General features: G+C 39.3%; 1 protein-coding gene across 3 annotated transcripts in view; it reads right to left on the bottom strand.

Annotated features, from left to right (window-relative positions):
• CFAP52 (cilia and flagella associated protein 52) overlaps positions 1 to 20,517 on the bottom strand; it is a 34,002-nt gene that overhangs the window by 11,738 nt on the left and 1,747 nt on the right. Inside the window, exons 2-8 of one of the 3 annotated variants that reach the window (XM_028534385.2) lie at positions 18,814 to 19,013; positions 18,294 to 18,430; positions 14,341 to 14,469; positions 12,160 to 12,259; positions 9,127 to 9,243; positions 6,384 to 6,484; positions 4,622 to 4,792 (exon numbers count right to left, since the gene is read on the bottom strand). In XM_028534385.2, the coding sequence (XP_028390186.1) occupies positions 4,622 to 4,792; positions 6,384 to 6,484; positions 9,127 to 9,243; positions 12,160 to 12,259; positions 14,341 to 14,469; positions 18,294 to 18,430; positions 18,814 to 19,013 (955 nt within the window). The remainder of the gene's footprint in view (positions 1 to 4,621; positions 4,793 to 6,383; positions 6,485 to 9,126; positions 9,244 to 12,159; positions 12,260 to 14,340; positions 14,470 to 18,293; positions 18,431 to 18,813; positions 19,014 to 20,517) is intronic. The other 2 variants (XM_036032999.1, XM_036033000.1) reach the window with 2 other exon arrangements.

Raw genomic sequence — 20,517 nt, forward strand, 5'->3', positions numbered from 1 at the left:
AATGTCAGTCTTTCAATGTCCTGGTGCACTGGGGGATAGTAAGTAACATTTTTTGAAATAAATTACATCATGAAATATTTATATTAAAAGAAGCTAAAAAAAGTTTTCCTGTGAAGTATATAATCATTAAAATTTCAATAGAGGAAATAAAAAGGGTACTAGAATTCATGTTTGCACATAACCCAAAACACTTATTTGCTTAGTTATAAGAAAATATAAGATTGTGGACAAGGAAGAGAATCTCAGAGTAATTGGTCTCTCAGGTTTCTTAAAAGGACAACTTGTAATATAGAATTAAAAATACCAATATGTGAAAAAAGTTATAGGTTATTCCAATTTGTGTATAAAAAGGAGTCACACTAGGGTACAATAAAGCCCATCTGCTTTATGACTATGGAAGTCTAGCTAAAGTCTTGGTAGAGGTGGAGCTAAATTTTAGATTTAAGTACTTCTCAAAATTTTTCTACAGTTCCTCATGAGCACATTGATGAGAAAAGAGTCCTTCTCACTTGTGTTAAGATCTACTCACTTTTGAATTAATAGAAAATAAGTGGATCTTTTCCACAATTTTTGCTTTGGGGCTCAGAGATAAAATTATTACGGTGGACTAGTGGCTTAGAAAGAATAAATGCTAAATAGGACAGCAGATAAGATAGAACCCCTTGCCAAACAGTTTGAAATAACAGAGATCAAAAGCCAGCCTTAGAGTAATAACACTTATTTAAAATAAGAGAAGTTTTATATTGGACACAGCCTTCAGTGAATGAGCTTCTCCTCTGGGAAAGTAAGCTCTTAAGGAGTGCATGGACCCCTTGTGAAAATTAAGTATCATAGAGTGAATATACCTAGAGAACTTTCTAGACTCTCTCTACCCTTGATAAACAGTCCACTTCCTCAGGACCCAAGTCTAGTCCAAAATGAGCCATTCAAGTAGTAGAGTGTCCTTAATTTAGGATCTGAAATGTTAAGTTCCAGAAATAACCGGACTGATTGGATCAAGATGGTACACTAGGACCATATGCTTCCTCCCTAACATCTCAAATCTCATGAATATAGAAATAGGGATCACAGAAATAGAGATAGATGCAGATATGTACATATACAAATCAGTGAGAAACAAAGCTGAGGGAGTTCTTCCTCAGAGACCTATACATTTTTAAAAATGCTAAACAAAATTCTACAGACTGAAAGGAAACAACACCAAATGGTAACTTAGATATTTAAGAAAGAATAAAGAGCATCTGAAATGCTTAATTAATTAAATTTTTGAAAAATATTTATGGCTGTTTAAAGAAAAAATTATAAATATTATTTTGATGGGTTTATAACACATAATAGGTATACATGAAAACAATAATACTAAGGATAAAAATTAGTAGAAGGGAAACATACTGTTGCAAAGTTCTATACTGTATTTTATTTATTTTCTTAAGATTTTATTTATTTATTTTTATAGAGGGAAGGGAAGGAGAAAGAGAGAGAGAGAGAAACATCAACGTGTGGTTGCTGGGGGCCGTGGCCTGCAACCTAGGCATGTGCCCTGACAGGAATCGAACTTGCAATGCTTTGGTTCACAGCCCGCACTCAATCCACTAAGCTATGCCAGCCAGGGCTTATATTGTATTTTATTTGAAGCATCTAACATTAACTCTAAGCAGACTGTGATATATTAAAGATGTATATTGTCATTTTCAGAGCAACCACTAAAAATTAATGCAAAGATATATAGGTAGAAAGCCAACAGAACAATCAAAATAGAATATTAACAATATCTGATTTAAACAAAATGTGCCAGAAAGAAGAAATAGAAGAGCAAAGAACAGTTGGAACAAAAGAAAACAAATAACAAAATGAAAGATTTAATACAACTGTATCAAAAATTACATTAAATGTGAATGGACTAAATATTTTAAATAAAAAGAGATTATTATACTGGATAAAAAAGCAAGAACTTAAAAGGAGAAAACTGTATTCATTGCTTGAGAATTTTTTTTAAAGATTTTATTTACTTATTTTTAGAGAGGTGAAGGGAGAGAGAAAGAAAGGGAGAGAAACATCAATATGTGGTTGCTTCTTGCATGCCCCCTACTGGGGACCTAGCCTGAAACCCAGGCATGTGTCCTGACTGGGAATTGAACCAGCGACCCTCTGGTTCACAGGCTGGCACTCAGTCCAGCAAGCCACACCAGCCAGGGGTTTTGCTTCAGAATTTAATACAGTTCTTGCAGTAACTGATAAAACAAGTAGACAAAAAATCACTAAGGATAAGAAGATCTGTATGACTTTGACAACACTAAAAGCTTCCATACAGAAAAAAAAATGACTTTTAAGGAACATACTGAATTATTCCATTTACATAAAGTTCAAAAGTAGATAAAAGTAATATATGGGACTAAAAATTCAGGTAGTGATTATCTTTAAGGAAGAATGTGAGGGTAGTAATTGGGAGGGGTGTTTTGGGATATTGCAAATGTTCTATTGCTTGACTTGGGTAGTAGTCATAAAGGTATGATATTTCATGTGATATTTCATGATTACTCATAATTTATGTGCTTTCTATATGTAAGTTATACTTCATTAAAAAGTTCATTAAAATTCCTCTTATACCTAGCCAAATGATTACTCAAGTCTGAGGGTTAAACAAAGATGTATTCAGATAAGACCAAATATTCTACACACAAACTGTCTCTGAAAAAAATTACTGAAAAAAGAAAAAGCAAAGAGGAAGATGTATGAAAAAAAGAGAGTGATAAAAGCAAAGAACTAAAGTCATAGTTAAATATAATTAATTATAAAAACAATAATATAATCTGATCTATAATTCTAAATAATTTTTGCACGGAATGTGATAAGAGAAAGGTGAAGAAGAAAATAAAATATATGAAGACTCTTGTTCCTTTGGAAAATAGAATATCAATGTTGGTTAACTGAAGTCTTTGACAAAAATGCTTAAATATGCATATTAAAAATTCAAGGGTAACTGCTAAAGGAATGAAAATACAATGAATAATTTCCTAGTTACCTGCAGTGGGGAAGGGGAAGACTGGACCAAATAAAATATGATCCCTGACAACAAAAGACAAGACAAGGAAAAAAAGGAAACATGTTAAATAGAAAATATTTATAAATGTATTAGATAGTAATAAATATGAATGGATTAAATTCTTTGGAAGAACAAGACTTATCTAAAATGAAACAATACAAATAGTTTTAAAATAGAATTGGAAAAGAAATACAATTGATAAATAGGCAAATGATAGCAGAATATTACAGAAGTCGCAGTGGTTTGTGCATGCCTTCCCCCAGTATATTAATGCTTTGGTAGGCAAAGTAACAGCAATTGAAAACCAAGTACATTAACACAACTAAATTTGCGAGTAGATGAAGAATGCAGTCTGGGCCACCACATTTAGGCACTCCACTGTTCTTCCTCTAGCTCAGCTGTCTCTGCAACTCAGCAGGGGGAGGGGACAAAAGAGAATTGGCCAGTGACTAGTAGTAGGCTTAACGTGGAAATACTGAAATGTATGTTCTACAATTAGATTATAATAATGGCTGCACAGCTCTGTAAACATGCCAAAAAACATTGAATCGTACACTCTAAATGTGTGAACTTTATGGTACATAAATTTAAAAAGCTTCTTTTCAAAAAGAAAGGTAAGAAAAAGAAGACTTACAAAATCTGGATAGGTCAATAACTATATGAGAATTTAAAAACATAGTTGAAAATCTACTCTTACATAAAGCACCCAAACCAAATAATTTTATAGGAAGCTCCTTAGAAAAAGGAAAGAAAAAGTGAGACAAAAAGGAAATGACCAATCAATATTCAAAAAAGATTCATCTGATGGGAAGCAGCAGCCATTTTCACTACAACTGATATTTGGGAAAACCTAACCATAATGACTCAGGTAACCAAAACTATATTTCATGGATCTTAAGGATCAAGTTTTCAAACTGAGTCTGGCCACCTGTGGAACAACAGTTGTGAATGTTGTAAATTCAAGCTATATACTGAGGAAGTTCAGAGCAAAAACTGACCAGCTTCGAAGAATGAATCTCACTGAAGACAAAATGTGTTTCAAAGTCAAACAGTGGCAAAGTAGGACAGAAGCTCTTTTTGATATCAAAAATGCTGATCTCCGTTTCACTTGTTTTGTGTGAGACTCACCAAGAAATCCTACAACCAGATGCAGAAGGCCTCACGCCCACTGCCACCAAGTGCACAGAAGACTCGAGAGATGCAAAACAAATGACTTGAAAGAAGTTTGAAAGAGGCACTGCTACGCTTTTTCCAAATAGAGCTAGGTAAATGCAGAAAAGTTTTGCCAGTCTATTTATCCTTTTCATGATGCATTTAATAGAAAAGCTAACATTCTAAATAAGTCTAAATTTGAATTGTAAAACCTAATGTAGTTGTGTGGTAAAGGCCATAGAAAAATCTATTAAAATAATTCACCATAATAGAAAATTTTAAGGAAAAAAGCATAATCTATTATGATTTATTATGTTAATAGATAGTAAAATGCATTAATAAAATTAAATTTCCTTGCACACTGCACCAAATCTCCATGTTCTTATTGTTTTTAGGGGTGAAACAATATTTTCATATTCTACTTACAAAGGAAAGACAATGTCCTGTACAGCCTCAAAGTGACAAGTCAATATGAGAGTCTCTTTGAAATCTGTGAAGTTGACACAATAAATGTGTGATTCTTCTGTTCCTACGAAAAACTGGTGTCCTTCTCCTCGAAGCGTGATAGAAGTGATACCACCTTCTAACTGGATTTTCCTTTAAGAAGAAGCAAAAAGATAATGTAGATTCACTTAATCAACCATTATTTATTAACCATCTGAAGCATTACAGAGGGCAGAAATCAGGCACATGACCTGGGAAATGCCTTTGAGGAGGTGACATGGTTGGAAAGGCAGGAGGTACAATACTGGGGTACCCTTGGTCACAAATGGGGAGGCGAACACAGGTTCCAATAGGAAATCTTTATCAGTGAGACACAGTCTGAAGTGGGTTGTGCAACATGGTAGAATTTGAATGGAGGGAATGTTCCAGGCAGGCATGTGGGCACAAAAGACCATGGCAATGAAATTCTTCATGAGTTCCATTCCTGGGAAATAATCGTAACACCAGGGGAAAAGAACTTTTTATGTCAAAGGATATTACCACAACCTTATTTAAAAGAGTGAAAAGTTGGAAGCTGTCTAAACATGCAGTTGTCATGAAATGGTTAAATGATCTATGAGACAGAAACTACAAAGAATATTTGCTTAGCCATTAAAATAATCTTTAAAAGATTATGGAATATATATCTATATCTCCACTATAATTTAAAAATATTGTATAGTGATATTAAAAATGTTTATGCTGTTTGCATTAAGTAAAAAAACAGAATACAAAACATTATACACATAATAAGTACAATTATTTTAAAAATTATACAATAACAGACAAGAAGAAATAAAGTGTTAATCATGGCTATCTTCATCAGAACTTTCAGGGATTATTTTATCTTCTTCCACTTTCCAAATTCCCCCCACTCCCCAAGTGTTTAAGTTCATACTTGTTTAGTATGAACTTAAAAAAAAAAGAATATATAAATAAATGAGGGCCCTGAAACCCAGCCCTCTCTACAACTAATTTGATGTTGACACTAAGAATTCAATGGGGCCTCTTGGGCAAAGAACGAGCCCAGGAAATGCGGTATTTTACAGAGATTCATGTGTTGGTGGGATGTAGGGCAGTGAAGGAAGAAAGGGTAGACCCCAAGTCATATTCCATCTCCTTCACTGAACTACTTGTTCATAGCAATGTAGAAAGTTTTATTTCATCTCATTTTAATTAGAAAAGCCATGAAAAGTCCAGTGTCTTGTAAACAGCCATGAACAGCTATGAAGAGTATAGTAAATGGTACACAGAAATAGCTGATGAATATTGGTTATTGTTTTAAAACTTGTATTCAAATGCATTAACTAGTAGTTAATGGGTACATAACTGGTACCCATTGCACAATAAATTTCATTGAATAAACCAATACTGGAAGTTTGAAATTTGAGTTTACTTGTTGATTAAGTTCATAACAGCATATTTCCTCTGTCATGGCTTAATGTATCAGCTAAATAAAAACATGTGTTTATTAGAAGAGAAGTATTTCCCTGGGTAATAGTGAACTACTTTGGTTTGGTTCAACATAGGCCATTGTCTTATTATTGGCAAAGAAACCACCATCTATTTTGATTCCAATTACTCATTTTAACAGCAAGATGAAATTCCTTGATCAAATATCACTTTGCTAATGTCACTTAGTTGCAGGCTTTCTGCAAACCTCCCTCTGGTGGGTCTCTCCCCATCCCAACCATGTGGAACTTACTTGATGGGTTTGTAGCTGGGGCTTTTACAGAAGGCCAGCAATCCAGCTCCTGAGCCCACCAACAGCCCCCCCATCTTCAGGCACTTGATAGCTGACACTCCCTAGGGGCAGAAAGAGCACTAAGGAGAAGGCCAACTGGTTTTGTCATGAAGAATCAATGGGGGACCTGAGACGGTGGGCACGGCCAAGGCCCTGTCAGTGCTACCATGCATGGTGTGTACGAAGCTCACGCAGCTGTTGCCTGTGGTGCACTCCGGCACCAGCCAGAGGGCTTGAGACTGGCAGTGAGCTCCAGTGTTGGAAGTAGCCCTCCTGGTCCTGCAAGGAGCACACACACTTCACCAGGAGTCCTCCCTTTCACCTGTGTGTTCCAAATACATTAAAAAGGAACACTTCATATTCACTCCAATGAAGGAGAGAGCAGAAGGCATAAGCACAGCCAGAGCGTTTGCCCCCCCAGTTGGCACCGTTTTCACTTAATTCTTATCATGCAAACATCCAGAAAAGCACAAGACTCCTTATTGTCTGGTGACTATATTTTTTGAACTAAAGCACGCAGTACATTATCTTACAAAATAATACAAAACATTAGAATTCAAAGCCCTCTTCAAAGTTGGGGGAGGTGTGATGGCCATTTTACAGCACCCACTATGAAGTTCTAACTTAAAAATGTGCATGACCAGTATTTCGCTTTAAAGCTTTCTGTAATAATGTAGCCAATTTCTGTATAGGCTTGTGTCTTAATTAAGTTTGAATATTATAAACAAATATTATGTCCTTCCAAGTTATATTAAATTGAATTTTGCCTGTTTTGGTTCAAAAGTCATTTCATGATGTTTGAGAAGAGAAACCAAGGATGAGGAATATGAAGGCACAAACCAGAATTACATGTTCCCCTTGGACCCACCTCTAAAAGCCAGGACAGGGTGGGCGCCTGGACAGGGTGGGTGCCTGGCCCACGAAGAGACACCAGCCCTCATAAATATTTTTGGCATTTGTTCGGAGACTTGAGGAAGTACAGGATAAAGAGTTCAACAGAGCCTCAAGTGACATATCTGTAATTTCTAAGTAAACTTTGAGACTGTAGATGATACAGTCAAGCGCACATGTGCTGGAGCTAGTCTGCCTAGGTTTGTATCTCAGTTCTACTACTTGCCAGCTATGAGATCTTAAATGGTAAGTGCCTCAGTTTCCTCATCCGCAAATCAGGGATAAAAAGGGGACCCGTCTCATCAGACTGTGGTAAGGATCAAATGAGACAATGCAAGGGAAGTGTTTGCTCCATGTCTATCTGACACACAAACATTTATTGAGCATGTACCATTTTCAATGTTATCATTACGATAATCATCTTCTTCATTTCAGTGCTGTAGGCCTAACAGGTCCACTTGAAACCATTTTAATTCTTTACTTTTTTAATTGTCAGACAAACATTTAAGTAGAATTTCAAATGGGCATCACAATCCCGTGGCATTCCAACCAAATGTCTTCAGTGAGGCCTCCTCTCCCTCCGTCCCATGAGAAGGACTCTGCCCACTTGTGTAACAGGCACATGAGAATCACTGCTTTGTGGAATTGACCATCACCCCTGCATGGTTAGCGATCAAAGCATTCCTGGTTCCTCTATGGATAGCACTTGAGTGACAAGGGTTTGAGGGACAGCATCTTTACTGGGGAGGCATGTAGATCCCAAGTGCTGGGAGGCAAAAATACCCAGCGGTTTTCACGTGGTGTTTTGTGGAGCCTTTTGGGGCTGTCTCAGGACTCAGAGCTGGCTGGGCTCCTCCTTTAGCCTGATCTGCTTTGCCTTCATCTGTTTAATATACTGAAATCCCTCTCCTAAAATAATTTGAGACATTGATCTAGACTACACCTCAATCTCCTGTGGGATTATTTCTAAACTCTTCTCTACTAATATTATGGCTTTTCCCATTCTTATACATCTCTTTAAAAGCTGGGATAGCAAATGATTATGTGATTAAGAAAGCTCAGACATGTTCCCAGGAACACAGTGCTGTATTGTAAAGCTTCCTGGGGCTATTTGCTGGAAGGTATCTAAGGTTAGTTAGAACCATCTGTTCCATTATCAGATGTGACATAGGCAGGTGCACAGGCTTTCAAATTCATAGTTGAGTAGAAAGAGCCCCTATGACTTTCTAGGGCACTGGGAGAGCAGCATTCGCTCTGTAAAGTCATCCTTTGATTGTAGGCTTTTAATTTTGGATAAGTATCAAAGTCCTTTTCACTGGACTTTTAACCAGAATTGTTAGGAATTCTACAAATATAGACAATCAATTTCTATGTCTTTTCATGACTCGTAATGCTGGCCAAGGCTGGAATCTAAGATCTAGTTATTAGATTAGGAAAAAATTATATGTTTATATAGTTTTATAGATCAAAGAACACACTTCTCTTGTACATGGCAACAGGGCTGCCCAAATGCTGGGATCAGTGTGGTTACAAATCACAAAGCCACTGGCCCTGTGCTTTGAAGATGTGAAAAGGTGTGGTTTTGATCCCTAACTGAGGATACCTAGGATTACCTTTGCCTTGAATATAAACCAGAGATGAGGGCTTAGAGAACTCGCCAACGCACCTAGTGAGTTTAGATGTGACCTTAGGTAATCACAGACTTTTTCTTTTTCCCATAGACTCTTTCTTAACCAAAGTCTGTGCTGGCAGTGAAGGGAAGAAATCACTAGGAAACAGCAAAGTGGAGCAGTCTTTGATGGTCTCTACTCACCAGACTGAATTTGTCCTTCACAGGCCCAGCATCTGCCAGCAGTTTAGTCCTAGGGTTCATTTTTAGAATATCTCCAGTTGTGGTGCCAAGGTAGAAAAAGCTGTCATCATTGGCCATCTGGGGGTCAGAGAGAAAAAGGAACCTGAAGACCTGGGTTTCTCCAGTGAGGCCTATGAACCTCACTCAGGGATGGAATGAGCTTCCTCTGAAACACCAGGAAGACTTACACAGGTGGATGTGGCCACTTCTGTTTTCTCAGACCTAAATGTGGGTAAGAAAAGCTCAAGGCCAGGCTCAGAGCTGGAGGAAATATTAGACTCCATTTAGCCCGAGTATTTCACTTGAAGTTCATTTATGTCTGATGTCAGCGTGCAGGCCCTGCTGGCTCCAACCACTGGACTCCTCCTAAGGGCTCCTTGGAGACAATTGTACTCCTCCAAAGAGAATATGCATTTGCTTTATCTCATATTTTCTTTTTTTATATTTTAACTATATTTTATTGATTATGCTATTACAGTTGTCCCATTTTTTTCTCCCCTTTATTCCTTGCACCCTCCAACCTCCCTCCACCAGCATTGGTGCCCCCTTAGCTCCTGCCCATGGGTTCTACATATATAAGTTCTTTGGCTTCTCCATTTCCTATACTATTCTGAACCTCCTCCTGCCTATTTTGTACCTATCATTTAGTTTATTATTCCCTGTAACTTTTTCCCCATTCCCTCCCTCCCATTCCCTCCTGATAACCCTCCTGATAACCCTCCATGTGATCTCCATTTCTGTGATTCTGTTCCTGTTTAGTTGCTTGTGTTGTTCGTTTTTATTTTCTTTTAGTTTTGGTTTTTGATAATTGAGAGTTTCTTATCATTTTACTGTTCATAATTTTGATCTTCTTTTCTTAGATAAGTCCCTTTAACATTTCATATGATAAGGGCTTGGTGATGATGAGTTCCTTTAACTTGACCTTATCTGAGAAGCACTTTATCTGCCCTTCCATTCTAAATGAAAGTTTTGCTGGATAGAGTCATCTTGGATGTAGGTCCTTGCCTTTCATGACTCGGAATACTTCTTTCCAGCTCCTTCCGGCCTGTAAATTTTCTTTTGAGAAATCAGCTGACAGTCTGATGGGAACTCCTTTGTAGGTAACTCTCTCATTTTGTCTTGCTGCTTTTAAGATTCTCTCCTTATCTTTAATCTTGGTTAATGTAATTATGATGTGCCTTGGTGTGTTCTTCCTTGGGTCCAACTTTTTGAGACTCTCTGGGCTTCCTGGTGTTCCTGGTTGTCTATTTCCCTTGCCAGAATGGGAGTTCTCCTTTATTATTTGTTCAAATAAGTTTTCCACTTGCTGCCCTTCCTCTTCTCCTTCTGGTACCTTTCTATAATTCAGATGTTGGAATGTTTAAAGATGTCCTGGAGGTTCCTATGCCTCTTCTCATTTTTTTGAATTCTTGTTTCTTCCTTCTTTTCTGTTTGGTTGTTTCTTTCTTCCTTCTGGTCCACTCCATTGATGTGAGACCCAGTTTCCTTCCATCACTATTGGTTCTCTGTACATTTTCCTTTATTTCACTTAGTGTAACCTTCATTTTTTTCATCTAATTTGCCACCAAATTCAAAACCAATTCTGTGAACATCCTGATCACCAGTGCTTTGAACTGTGCATCTGATAGGTTGGCTATCTCTCCATTGCTTAGTTGTATTTTTTCTAGAACTTTGATCTGTTCTTTCATTTGGGCCATTTTTTTTGTCTTGATGTGCCCCTTATGTAGTGTGGGGTGGAGCCTTAAGTGTTCACTAGGGCGGGTCAACCCAGTCTCTGGGTTGTGACACTGTATGTGGGGGCAGGTGCACAGGTCTGAGAGGGAACAATGGTGCTTGCTCCGCTCTCTGCCGGATTTCAGTCACTTCCACCGCTTCCCACAAGCAAATTGGGCCTTTCTGGTGCTGAATCCCATGTGGGTGTGTTTGTGTAGGTTCTAGGACTCTGTGGGTCTCTCCAATGAACTCTCCTATGAGGCTGGGAGTTTCTCCTGGCACCTCAACCCCCACAGGTGTTTTCAGCTGGTGTTTTGAGGCTTTATTTCCCTGACCTGGGTTTTGCGGTCTGTCTGGCTCCCCAGTTTCTCCCAGTTTATCTGCGTGCGAATGTGGGACTGCCTGGTCCTCCAGCCGCCTTGTGTGCTGAGCCCCTCCACAACCTGCCACCTTGCTGGGTCTGTCCACTGCCACCTTGAGCATCCAGGGTCCACCATCCACTGCCTGTGCACCTGCGTCCACCAGCTGCTGCCTTGTGTTCCTGGGATCCACCAGCCACCGCTTTTTTTTTTTGCTGCGACCCCTCTCCACCCAGCTGCCTAACTCTGCCCCCGGTCTGGATGAATGTGTCTACTTTAACTCCTTCGTTGTCAGACTTCCATACAGTTTGGTTTTCTGTCAGTTCTGGTTGTTTTTTGTTTTTAAATTGTTGTTGTCCTCATTTTGGTTGTGCGAGGAGGCACAGTGTGTCTACCTACGCCTCCATCTTGGCCAGAAGTCTGCCCTACTCTATCTCATATTTTCCAAAGCCTATTTCATGAGATGACTTTGCATTAGACAAGAGGCACAAGTTGAAGGAGGTGGGGTTACATGTCTACATATGTGAATCCACAATGAAAACATATGAATAACTTCTCTTTATGGAAAGATTGCATTTCAACAATGAATTTCATTGTGAGAAACTTTATTTCTAGTGGCAGAAATAACATGAGCAGCATAGGGAGGTACCTTTTGCTATCCTGCTTCCCTCCAGGTGGCAGCCCAGGTCCCAGTAACACGGAGCCTACCCAGAGTTGCATCTAGCTGCTCTCTGACTTCTAAAGGGAGCTCCAGAAGGAAGACCCTCACCTGTGCCTCCTCAATTGACATCTCTTAAGTCCAGACCTCACCTATCCACCCCAAGTCCAATGTACATATATAAACAACACACATATCTTGGTCAGCACTGTTAACAGGAACCTGTACTAACAGTTACTTAAAATAACACAAAGTAATACTTGCCGTAATACTCATGACTATTCTTTTCATCTGTCCTGTCTGGCACTCAGTGGGCCAGATTTTTCTGTTAGGGAGATCCAGTTCCCATACTCGGATTGTCCCACTGTAAAAAAGAAATTCATAATCAAATGAGGACCCACTCACCAACCACTTCATGTCTTCTCTGTTGTCTGTATTTCTTGAAGCTGAAGAGAAGAGAACTAGATATATTTGAGGGTCTGTAATAGCTCCACCTAAGATCTTCCATTTGATCCTCACAACCACTCTGCAGGGGAGGTTTTACAATTCCCCAACTCTCCAAATGAGAAAAGGCAGAGCCCGCAGACACCAGACCAAGATCCTGGCTCTCTCACTGGGAAACACACACTCTACCCATGAGAGTGAAAATAGAGAAACGTACAAATAAACCAGGAGACAAATGAAGAGCATACCAGAGTTCATTAGATATGTGTTCTTTCAATGTATTGATTTGTGAGGAAATTTTTTAAAGGGAAGGACCATATTATGGAAAGTCTTGTCCTCAAAGAAGGAGAAATGAGACTAAGCAACAAAAACTCCAACAAAATCAGCACCTATTGTGAACACACAATACAGTGTACAGATGATATGTGTTGAATTGTGTACCTGAAACCTATATCATCTCGTCACCCCAATAAATTCAATAAAAAGGAAAAATCAACACTAATGCACTATTTGGCATAACAGTGATATTTAATTATTGTATGTTGAGTTACTGAGTTAATAATTGTATAAATATATCATGATTAACATCACAAATATTTTAGCTAATAGCCTAAGACAGAAAATATTAAATAATATTGATCAAGTTCAGTTTTTCTTTTTCCTTTAGCCCCCAGAGTAATGTACATAGTTAAGTGTTCAATGAGTGTTTTGAATGTGCTTTCTAAACTAAAAAGCAATTTGCTTCTCCACGGCCTTCCTGGTAGCTGTCATTTGGAATTTGCAGGATGTCTCCTGGGGACGATATCACGGAGCACCTGAAATTGGGACCATCATGGAGAACCACAGTGTTCAGGTGCCATACTGGAAATCTCACTTAAGAGTACTTTTTTCTCAGTTATCAGTGTCACATGAATTTAAAGCAGACCTAGATCAGAGATTGTCCTAAAAAATTTGTTTTGGCTTCAGTTCAAGTTTTGGGTCCTGGAGAAATGTCCTTAAATGTCAGATGGGTTGGTGCCTGCTGCTGAGGCAGCTGCAGAGAGGCAGAGAGACCACCTAACACAAATGCTTCATCAAACAACTTTGCAAACCTGGAAGGAGCTGAGGAGCTTCATGGGAGCCGGTGGCCTCTGAGACAAGGGAGGACAGGAGCAGCAGCTCTAGGATCGGAGTGTGTCCCAATAAGACTTGCTCCTTAGGGGCTGGTTTTTACACCAGCCAGTTAGTGTCCTGGCCTCTGAATGTATCCTTCCCATAATCATCCAGGGGACAAATGCGTGCTGCAAGCTCAAGGTGTGGGCAGGAAACGACAGATGCAGGGCGACACGCACGCTTGACCCTGGCCGGGCCTATAACGACAATGTGAGCCTCCCACAGATGGGAAACCACAGATGGGCTGAGAAGGAGAGTTCTGGCCCACACACACTTCAAGCCCACATTCACAGATTTTTGACCTTTGGACTGGTATATGACATAAGATGGGATGATTTTACATAGGTTGAATCTTCACCTCAGACACCAAACAGGCCTCTGATTCGGGTGAATCTTTAAGTTAATTTTTCCTGTTAGCAGACACTCGCCTCTGTTCAGACCTTAAGGTTGGTCCCCTGCTGGAAATGATCTCATATGGCTAATAGTCAAATGCTTGAAACTTCCTGGAACAGTTCATTCTCAAACTATTATTTTAACAAACCTAAATCAAGAGCAGGTGGTAAAAAAAACAACAACAAGTGAATCTGTGCAATTGTGCAAAATACTCTGGGAGCCTGTGTGGTAGGTAACATGCTGTCAGTAACAAACAGATCAGAACCTAAAATGAGTTTAGCAGATAAGCAGAACATTTTCAGTAGGAAGCACAGAATTTTCAAATAACCATATTTAAAAGACTACAAGATATGTTTTCAGGATTGAAAACGTTCCCCCAAATTGGAATGACCCTGTTATCTGTGTAAGCAAATGCAGTGGGTTATGGACTCTGAAACCCCTACCGCAGACACGTACTTCCCAGCAGTGACGAACATCTCATCGTGGCAGCTGGAGAAGATCACTGTGGTGGCGTTCCCCACGTTGAGGCCGGCCGCGGGGCTGCCGCAGATGGCGTCCCTCTTGGCTATGCTCCACACCACCACACTGCCGGAGAGAGAGGGGCCAGAGAGTCAGGGGAAGATAGGCTTTCAAAAGAAGAAACAGTTCTTTTGGTAGTTTTAGGAAGAAAGAAAGAGCACAGGTTACTTACAAGGGAACAAAAGAATGACATGGACATCACCTCAGTCACACTGGACATGACAAGACAAATGAGTGACACAGAAATTTTTGATGGAAAATGATTATGAGGCTAGAAAACAGTGAGTGCATCAGTCAAGGTGACACTAAAATAAAGACATTTTCAGATACTCAAGGTATAAAAGCTTACCACCCATTTATATCATGTAAAAAAATTTCCCTGGGAAAGTATTCCAGAAAAAGCAAAAGCAATAAAGACAACAACCTAATGCAGTATTCTCAGGCTTGAACATAAATCAGAATCACTTGTAGGGCTTGTTAAAACAGAGGCCTCTGGGACCACCCTGGAGCTTCTCATTCAGAAGGCCCGAGTGGGGCCTGGGAATTTGCTTTTCTCAAAAGTCCCAGGTGATGCTGATGCCACTGGTCTTGGGGCCCCACCTTGAGCAGCATGGCTTTAGGTTCCATTTCCTTCTTCTTGGGTATAATCATACAACTCAGTCCTAAATTTCTTAGTGTTGGATAATAATACTAAAAATGCTAGGGAGAGGGTATTATGTTAAACATAATATCAAAGTATTAAAGAAATAGAATACAAATGTTGCAAAACTTGTTAATGTAAAATTATGCCTATTTATATTTTCCAAATTTTCTACACATAGAATGTGTTATCACAGGTAATCTAAAATCAAGGTATAATCAAGCTCCCCAAGAATGGGGAGGCAGGAGATAGTATAAGAGCCATACATTTTTTCCTTAGTAAGAAATGTATAGATACCATCTAAGGTAGAAAAGTCGAGAGACATATGTACTTGAAAATGTACATTGATAACTAGGTGAATGAAAAAAAAAACCCTCTTAAAACCAAGTACCTTATACCCAAGAAAAAGGAAAACATGCATTCATACAAAACCTTATATGTGAATGTTCATAGCAGCATTATTGATAATAGCCTAAGAGTAGTAAAGACCCCAAAACCCATCAACCGATGAATGGATAAAGAAAAAGTGGTATATCCATACAATGGAATATTATTTGACAACAAAAGACAATGAAATACTGATACATCCATAACATGGATGAACCTTGGAAACATTGTGCTTAATAAAAGAAATCAACCTTTAGCTGGCATAGCTCAGTGGATTGAGCGTGGGCTGCAAACCAAAGTATCTCAGGTTCGATTCCCAGCCAGGGCACATGCCTGGGTTGCAGGCCACGGCCCCCAGCAACTGCACATTGATGTTTCTCTCTCTCTCTCTCTCCCCCTTCCCTCTCTAAAAATAAATATCAAATAAATCTTAAAAAAAAAGAAATCAATCAAAAAGACCACTTACTGTATGACTCCATGCAGTCTAAACATCCAGAGCAGGCAAACATATAGAGACAGAAAGTAGATTCGGGGTTGCCTGGGGCTGGGAGGGTGCTGGTGGATCAGGAATGAGGGGTGACTGCTAATGGGCATGGGGTTTCTTTTGGGGGTGTTGACAATGTTCTAAAATTAATGCTGGTGATGGCTATAAAACATAGCCAGTAAAAAATTTCCTTGGAAGTATTCTAGCAAAAAAAACCACAACAAAATCTCACTCAACTAACCACTATATTAAAATCACTCAACTGTATTTCTTAAATGGATAGATGTTATTGTATGTGACATAAATCTCCAGAGTGCTGCAAAAAAAGAATCCAAATGCCTCTGGTGAGGAAAGCTTTTCATGGTGGAAGGAGTATGGATTTTGAACCCATCTGCATAGTAGGGCGACACACTTTCTTTATAAACCATGGACAGGTATAGCTTTAATTGTTCAAAAACAAGTTTAGAATTTAAAAATAAGTAAAAGTCACTTACACAGAAAGAGAATTAGCTGGATAAATTCCAGCACATCTGTACAAGGAATACTATGCAGTCACTGCAAAGAATGAGGTACATACATGTCCACCTGTACACACAGAACATATCCTTGATATGAAGTCAATCAAAAAGCTGCGTTACAACAGCGATATATGGTAACAATAATGCAAACAAGGTTCATAAATAGTTTGTAAAATATTCTGAAAATGCACACACACTCAAACTGTCAGATACCGACTACAGTTCCCGGTGTCCCTTCTGTTCCTCCTCCCTATGCAGAAGCCTGATAATGTGGGTAGGACGGCCCCTCCCACAGGTCCAGGGCTGATCCCTGGTTATCCAGAAGCAGCCCTCAAAACCCTGTCTTCCTTGTCACCATGGCTTTTCAGGGATAGGCATTTTCTTGTCCAACAAGGTTTGTTTTTCTTTCTTTAGGAAAGAAACTTTCTTCAGAATGTTTTTCTCAGCATCCCCCAATTTTCTGCAAGTACATTTTAGAAAGCCTGAAATCAAACTTAAAATTATAGAGATGAACAGTTTTGCAGATTAACCTTGATTAAGGGGCCATTATTTTTCCTCCCCAAGGCCTAGTCTTGGCGTCTTTCTGGCAGAAACATGGTGGAAGCGAAAGTGGCCTGATGGCCAAGCTCCAGGAACCTCTGGGGTGGGACCCAGGCGTCAGGAGTTTTAAACCTTCCTCAGGTGGTTCCACTGTGCACCCAAAGTTGAGAATAAATGCTTTAAGTTAAGCTAAGAATATTAATAGATGACTTCTGGGTACATTTCTTATTAAAAACAGCCAAATGGGGATGGCCCAGGGAAGATGAGACCACTCAACATAGGAAGGGCACGACTACTAAAGGAGAAAATCTCATACAAATTCTGTGGACTTGTATCCATCAAGAACTATCAACATAAATGTATAACTACACATAAACATGAATTTCATTGGTAATAAACCTGTGGACCTCAAACAGGAAAGTACCTGTAAAGGTGAACCAAAGCACTGAACCCTACACAAACCTCAGGTGTTATTATTTTTCTTCTATAGACTATTTGCATAGGCATATGGACTGTGTTGATTGTTCCTCTTGATATAATGTTTTTAAATACTTCCTTACCATCCCCCCACCCCGGTTTCATTTGTGTGTATTCCCTGCCCACTATGAGTTCCATAAGAGCAAAGATCATGTCTTGATGAAGCAAGTCAAAAAGGCCACCTCTGGAGTCACACCACCAGAGTTTGTCTCCCAGCTCTGCTGCTCACCAGCTGGTAGCTTTGGTTGATCATTTAGTTCCTCCAGGTAGCAACAGCTCCCACCTGATGGAGTTGTTGTGAGGCTTAAATGAGATAATGCAGCTGAAGTGCAGCACCTGCCTGTTACATTGCAAGTACTCACAAAAGTTAGCTGTTGCCTTTCATGCGGCTTCTGATGATGATGATGATGATGATGATGATGACGACGACGATGTCCTTTTCTTTTTTGCAGCAATGGTTATAGATTTTAGATGCCCATGAGAATTACATGGGAAGGTTTTGTTACTCTTAAAGCCCAGGCCAATCAAATCAGACCATCTGAACGTGGAGCCAGGCATTAGTAATTTTCTAAAGCTCCACAGTGGACTTCAATGCACGGCGAAGGTTGAGAACCAAGGTCCTATGAAATTTTCCTCATGGGTTTTCTCTCTCTCTCTCTCTCTCTTTCTCTCTCTCTCCCTCTCTCTCTCCCTCTCTCTCTCTCTCTCTCTCTCACACACACACACACACACACACACACACTCAAATGTAGATGAGCCAACAAGGAATGTTAGAGGGGAGAGGGTACTTGGCGTGGCTAGAAATACACCGCTGGACAGTAAGTAAACACATTTAGTTCCCTACCTTCCATCATCTGGGCCTCCTAATGATACCAAGTACAAATCATTCGGTGAAAAGGCCAGGTCTTCAATTTTGCCCTTGTGAAGAGACAGCCGAGCAATGAGTTCCCTTTTCTTATAATCCCACAGAATGATATCTGCCTGGGGGAAAGATGACACAGTCAGATCAGAGACAGACTTTAAAGGACTGAGGAGAGGGCTACGCCTTCCAGTGAAAAAGGATCCAGAAAGTCACTTTTCTAGAAATTACAGCAGGTCCTACAAATGTGACAGCAACAAACTGGAAATGGCTTTAAACAGTGGCTTTTGTTCCTGAGCATTATCAGTCACCAGCAACAACATCTGGTGTAAAAACTCGGATTTCTTCACTCTCAGCCTGATAGATTGAAAGTGAGGTCAAAGAGAAGTCCAGAGGCAGAACAGGAGGGGCGAAGACACGCGTCAGCACTAAGCTGGAGTGGGGCGGTTTTGCTAGGCAGGCACTTCTAAATCAGTTCACCATGAGTTACTTTCAGTTTATTCACCTTGAAGCCCATGAATGTGACTTGTCCCGAGGCAATGTAAACTCCGCTCTGGGAGATGGCCACGCAGGAGACATTGTTGCCATGACCTTGCAGGAAATACTGTTCCTTAGTATTTATTGCCTGAATGAGCACTGTGCAACCCAGAGGGTAAATCAAATGCTCCTGGTCAGGATGGCATTTCAGACCAGCGGGCACATGTCCTAAAAGAGACAGATTAAAAATAATAGTAAGGTGCAAAAGTGGCTGGTAATTTTTTCAAAATTTCATACAAAGGAGAACACTTTTGAAATATGCCTTAGTTCAACTAAAATAAGTGGGGGGTGACAGGTAATTTTATTCTACTGACAAGATCAGTCTAGTACCATATATGACTTCTCCAACTTGAATGGACATGAAATCCCTGGAAAGTCTGGTTGAAATGTAGGTTCTGATTTTTAGGTCTGGGGTGGAGCAGAGATTCTGCATTTCTAACGAGTCCCCAAGATCTGCTGGTGCTGTGGCTGGCCCAGGAACCTCACTTTGAACAGCAAGACCCACACAGGAAGACTGCAGGAAGCACAAGCAGCAAGCCTGCCCTGGTGAGTGTGGCCTGTGGGTGTGCAGGCTCCTGAGGGTGTGTTGGCATAGGGAAAATGGGAAATCACTACCCTGGCTGCAAGTATGGTAAAGATAAAATTTTGGTTTCAGTTCTAAGTCTCTACCAGGCAAGCTGACAAAGCCCAGGACCTCTCACAGAGAGGTGCCACCTTCCAGATATTTGCCAAGAACCATGTTGACACTGACACACCTTTGTAATATGCTTTGGTGTGAAACAGACACAAGTCCTTCCTTATCACTCATCTTTGGTCAGGACTCTTTTCAGCTGTGCTTCATATTTATTTTACAATATAAACTTTAATTTCAGCTCGACTTGTTAAAATTCATTGTTAGTGGGATGTATTAAATGTGTAGATTAATTTAAGGAAAGATAATTTTATAATGATACATTATGTCTGTTTTCCAAAAACAGGGTATGTTTCTCCATTAAATCTCCTTTTATGTCTCCCTTGTCCAGTAGCATTTCCAATTTTTCTTTGGAAAGATCTCACATTAAGTTTATTCCTGGATATTTAAACATCTTTGTTATTGCTATTTCCTGCCCTCCCAAAAGAGTCATAAATATTTATTAATATAGCCTTCTGGTCTTATTCATCTTTTATATTTAACTCCCTCTGCAATTTAATTTGGTGCATAGTGTGATCCCAGTAGCTCAATAGATTTTCTTTTTGCTCAAATGGTCAAATCTATTTATTGAGCAGATGATTTCTTTCACTTTGTTCCTTTTTTATGCAGTAAATTCTCATAATACTAAGTTTTGTGTCTGGAGTGATCTATTCCTACTAAAATACATACTTATTTTTTCTAATTGCAGTCTCCTTATAAATAATCACATGGCCATCCATATGGAAAAAGTAAAATTAGATCCTACTTCACACCATCTGTAAACAATACATTCCAGGTAGCTTAAGGATCTAAATGTGAAAAACAAGACTCAATGTATATACAAGCTGTAGGAAATGATTTCTTAAACATAACATAAAAAGAGCAAATCCTAACACAAAAGGCCAACATATGCATCCAGTTATGCTTAAAATTAAAAACTTCTAAGACAAAAGACAAAAACAATAGCTTGATAAAGACAAAATTTTATCTTTACCAAAAAAT

This window comes from Phyllostomus discolor, chromosome 8 (genome assembly GCF_004126475.2).
Source record: "Phyllostomus discolor isolate MPI-MPIP mPhyDis1 chromosome 8, mPhyDis1.pri.v3, whole genome shotgun sequence".
Classification (NCBI taxonomy): domain Eukaryota; kingdom Metazoa; phylum Chordata; class Mammalia; order Chiroptera; family Phyllostomidae; genus Phyllostomus; species Phyllostomus discolor.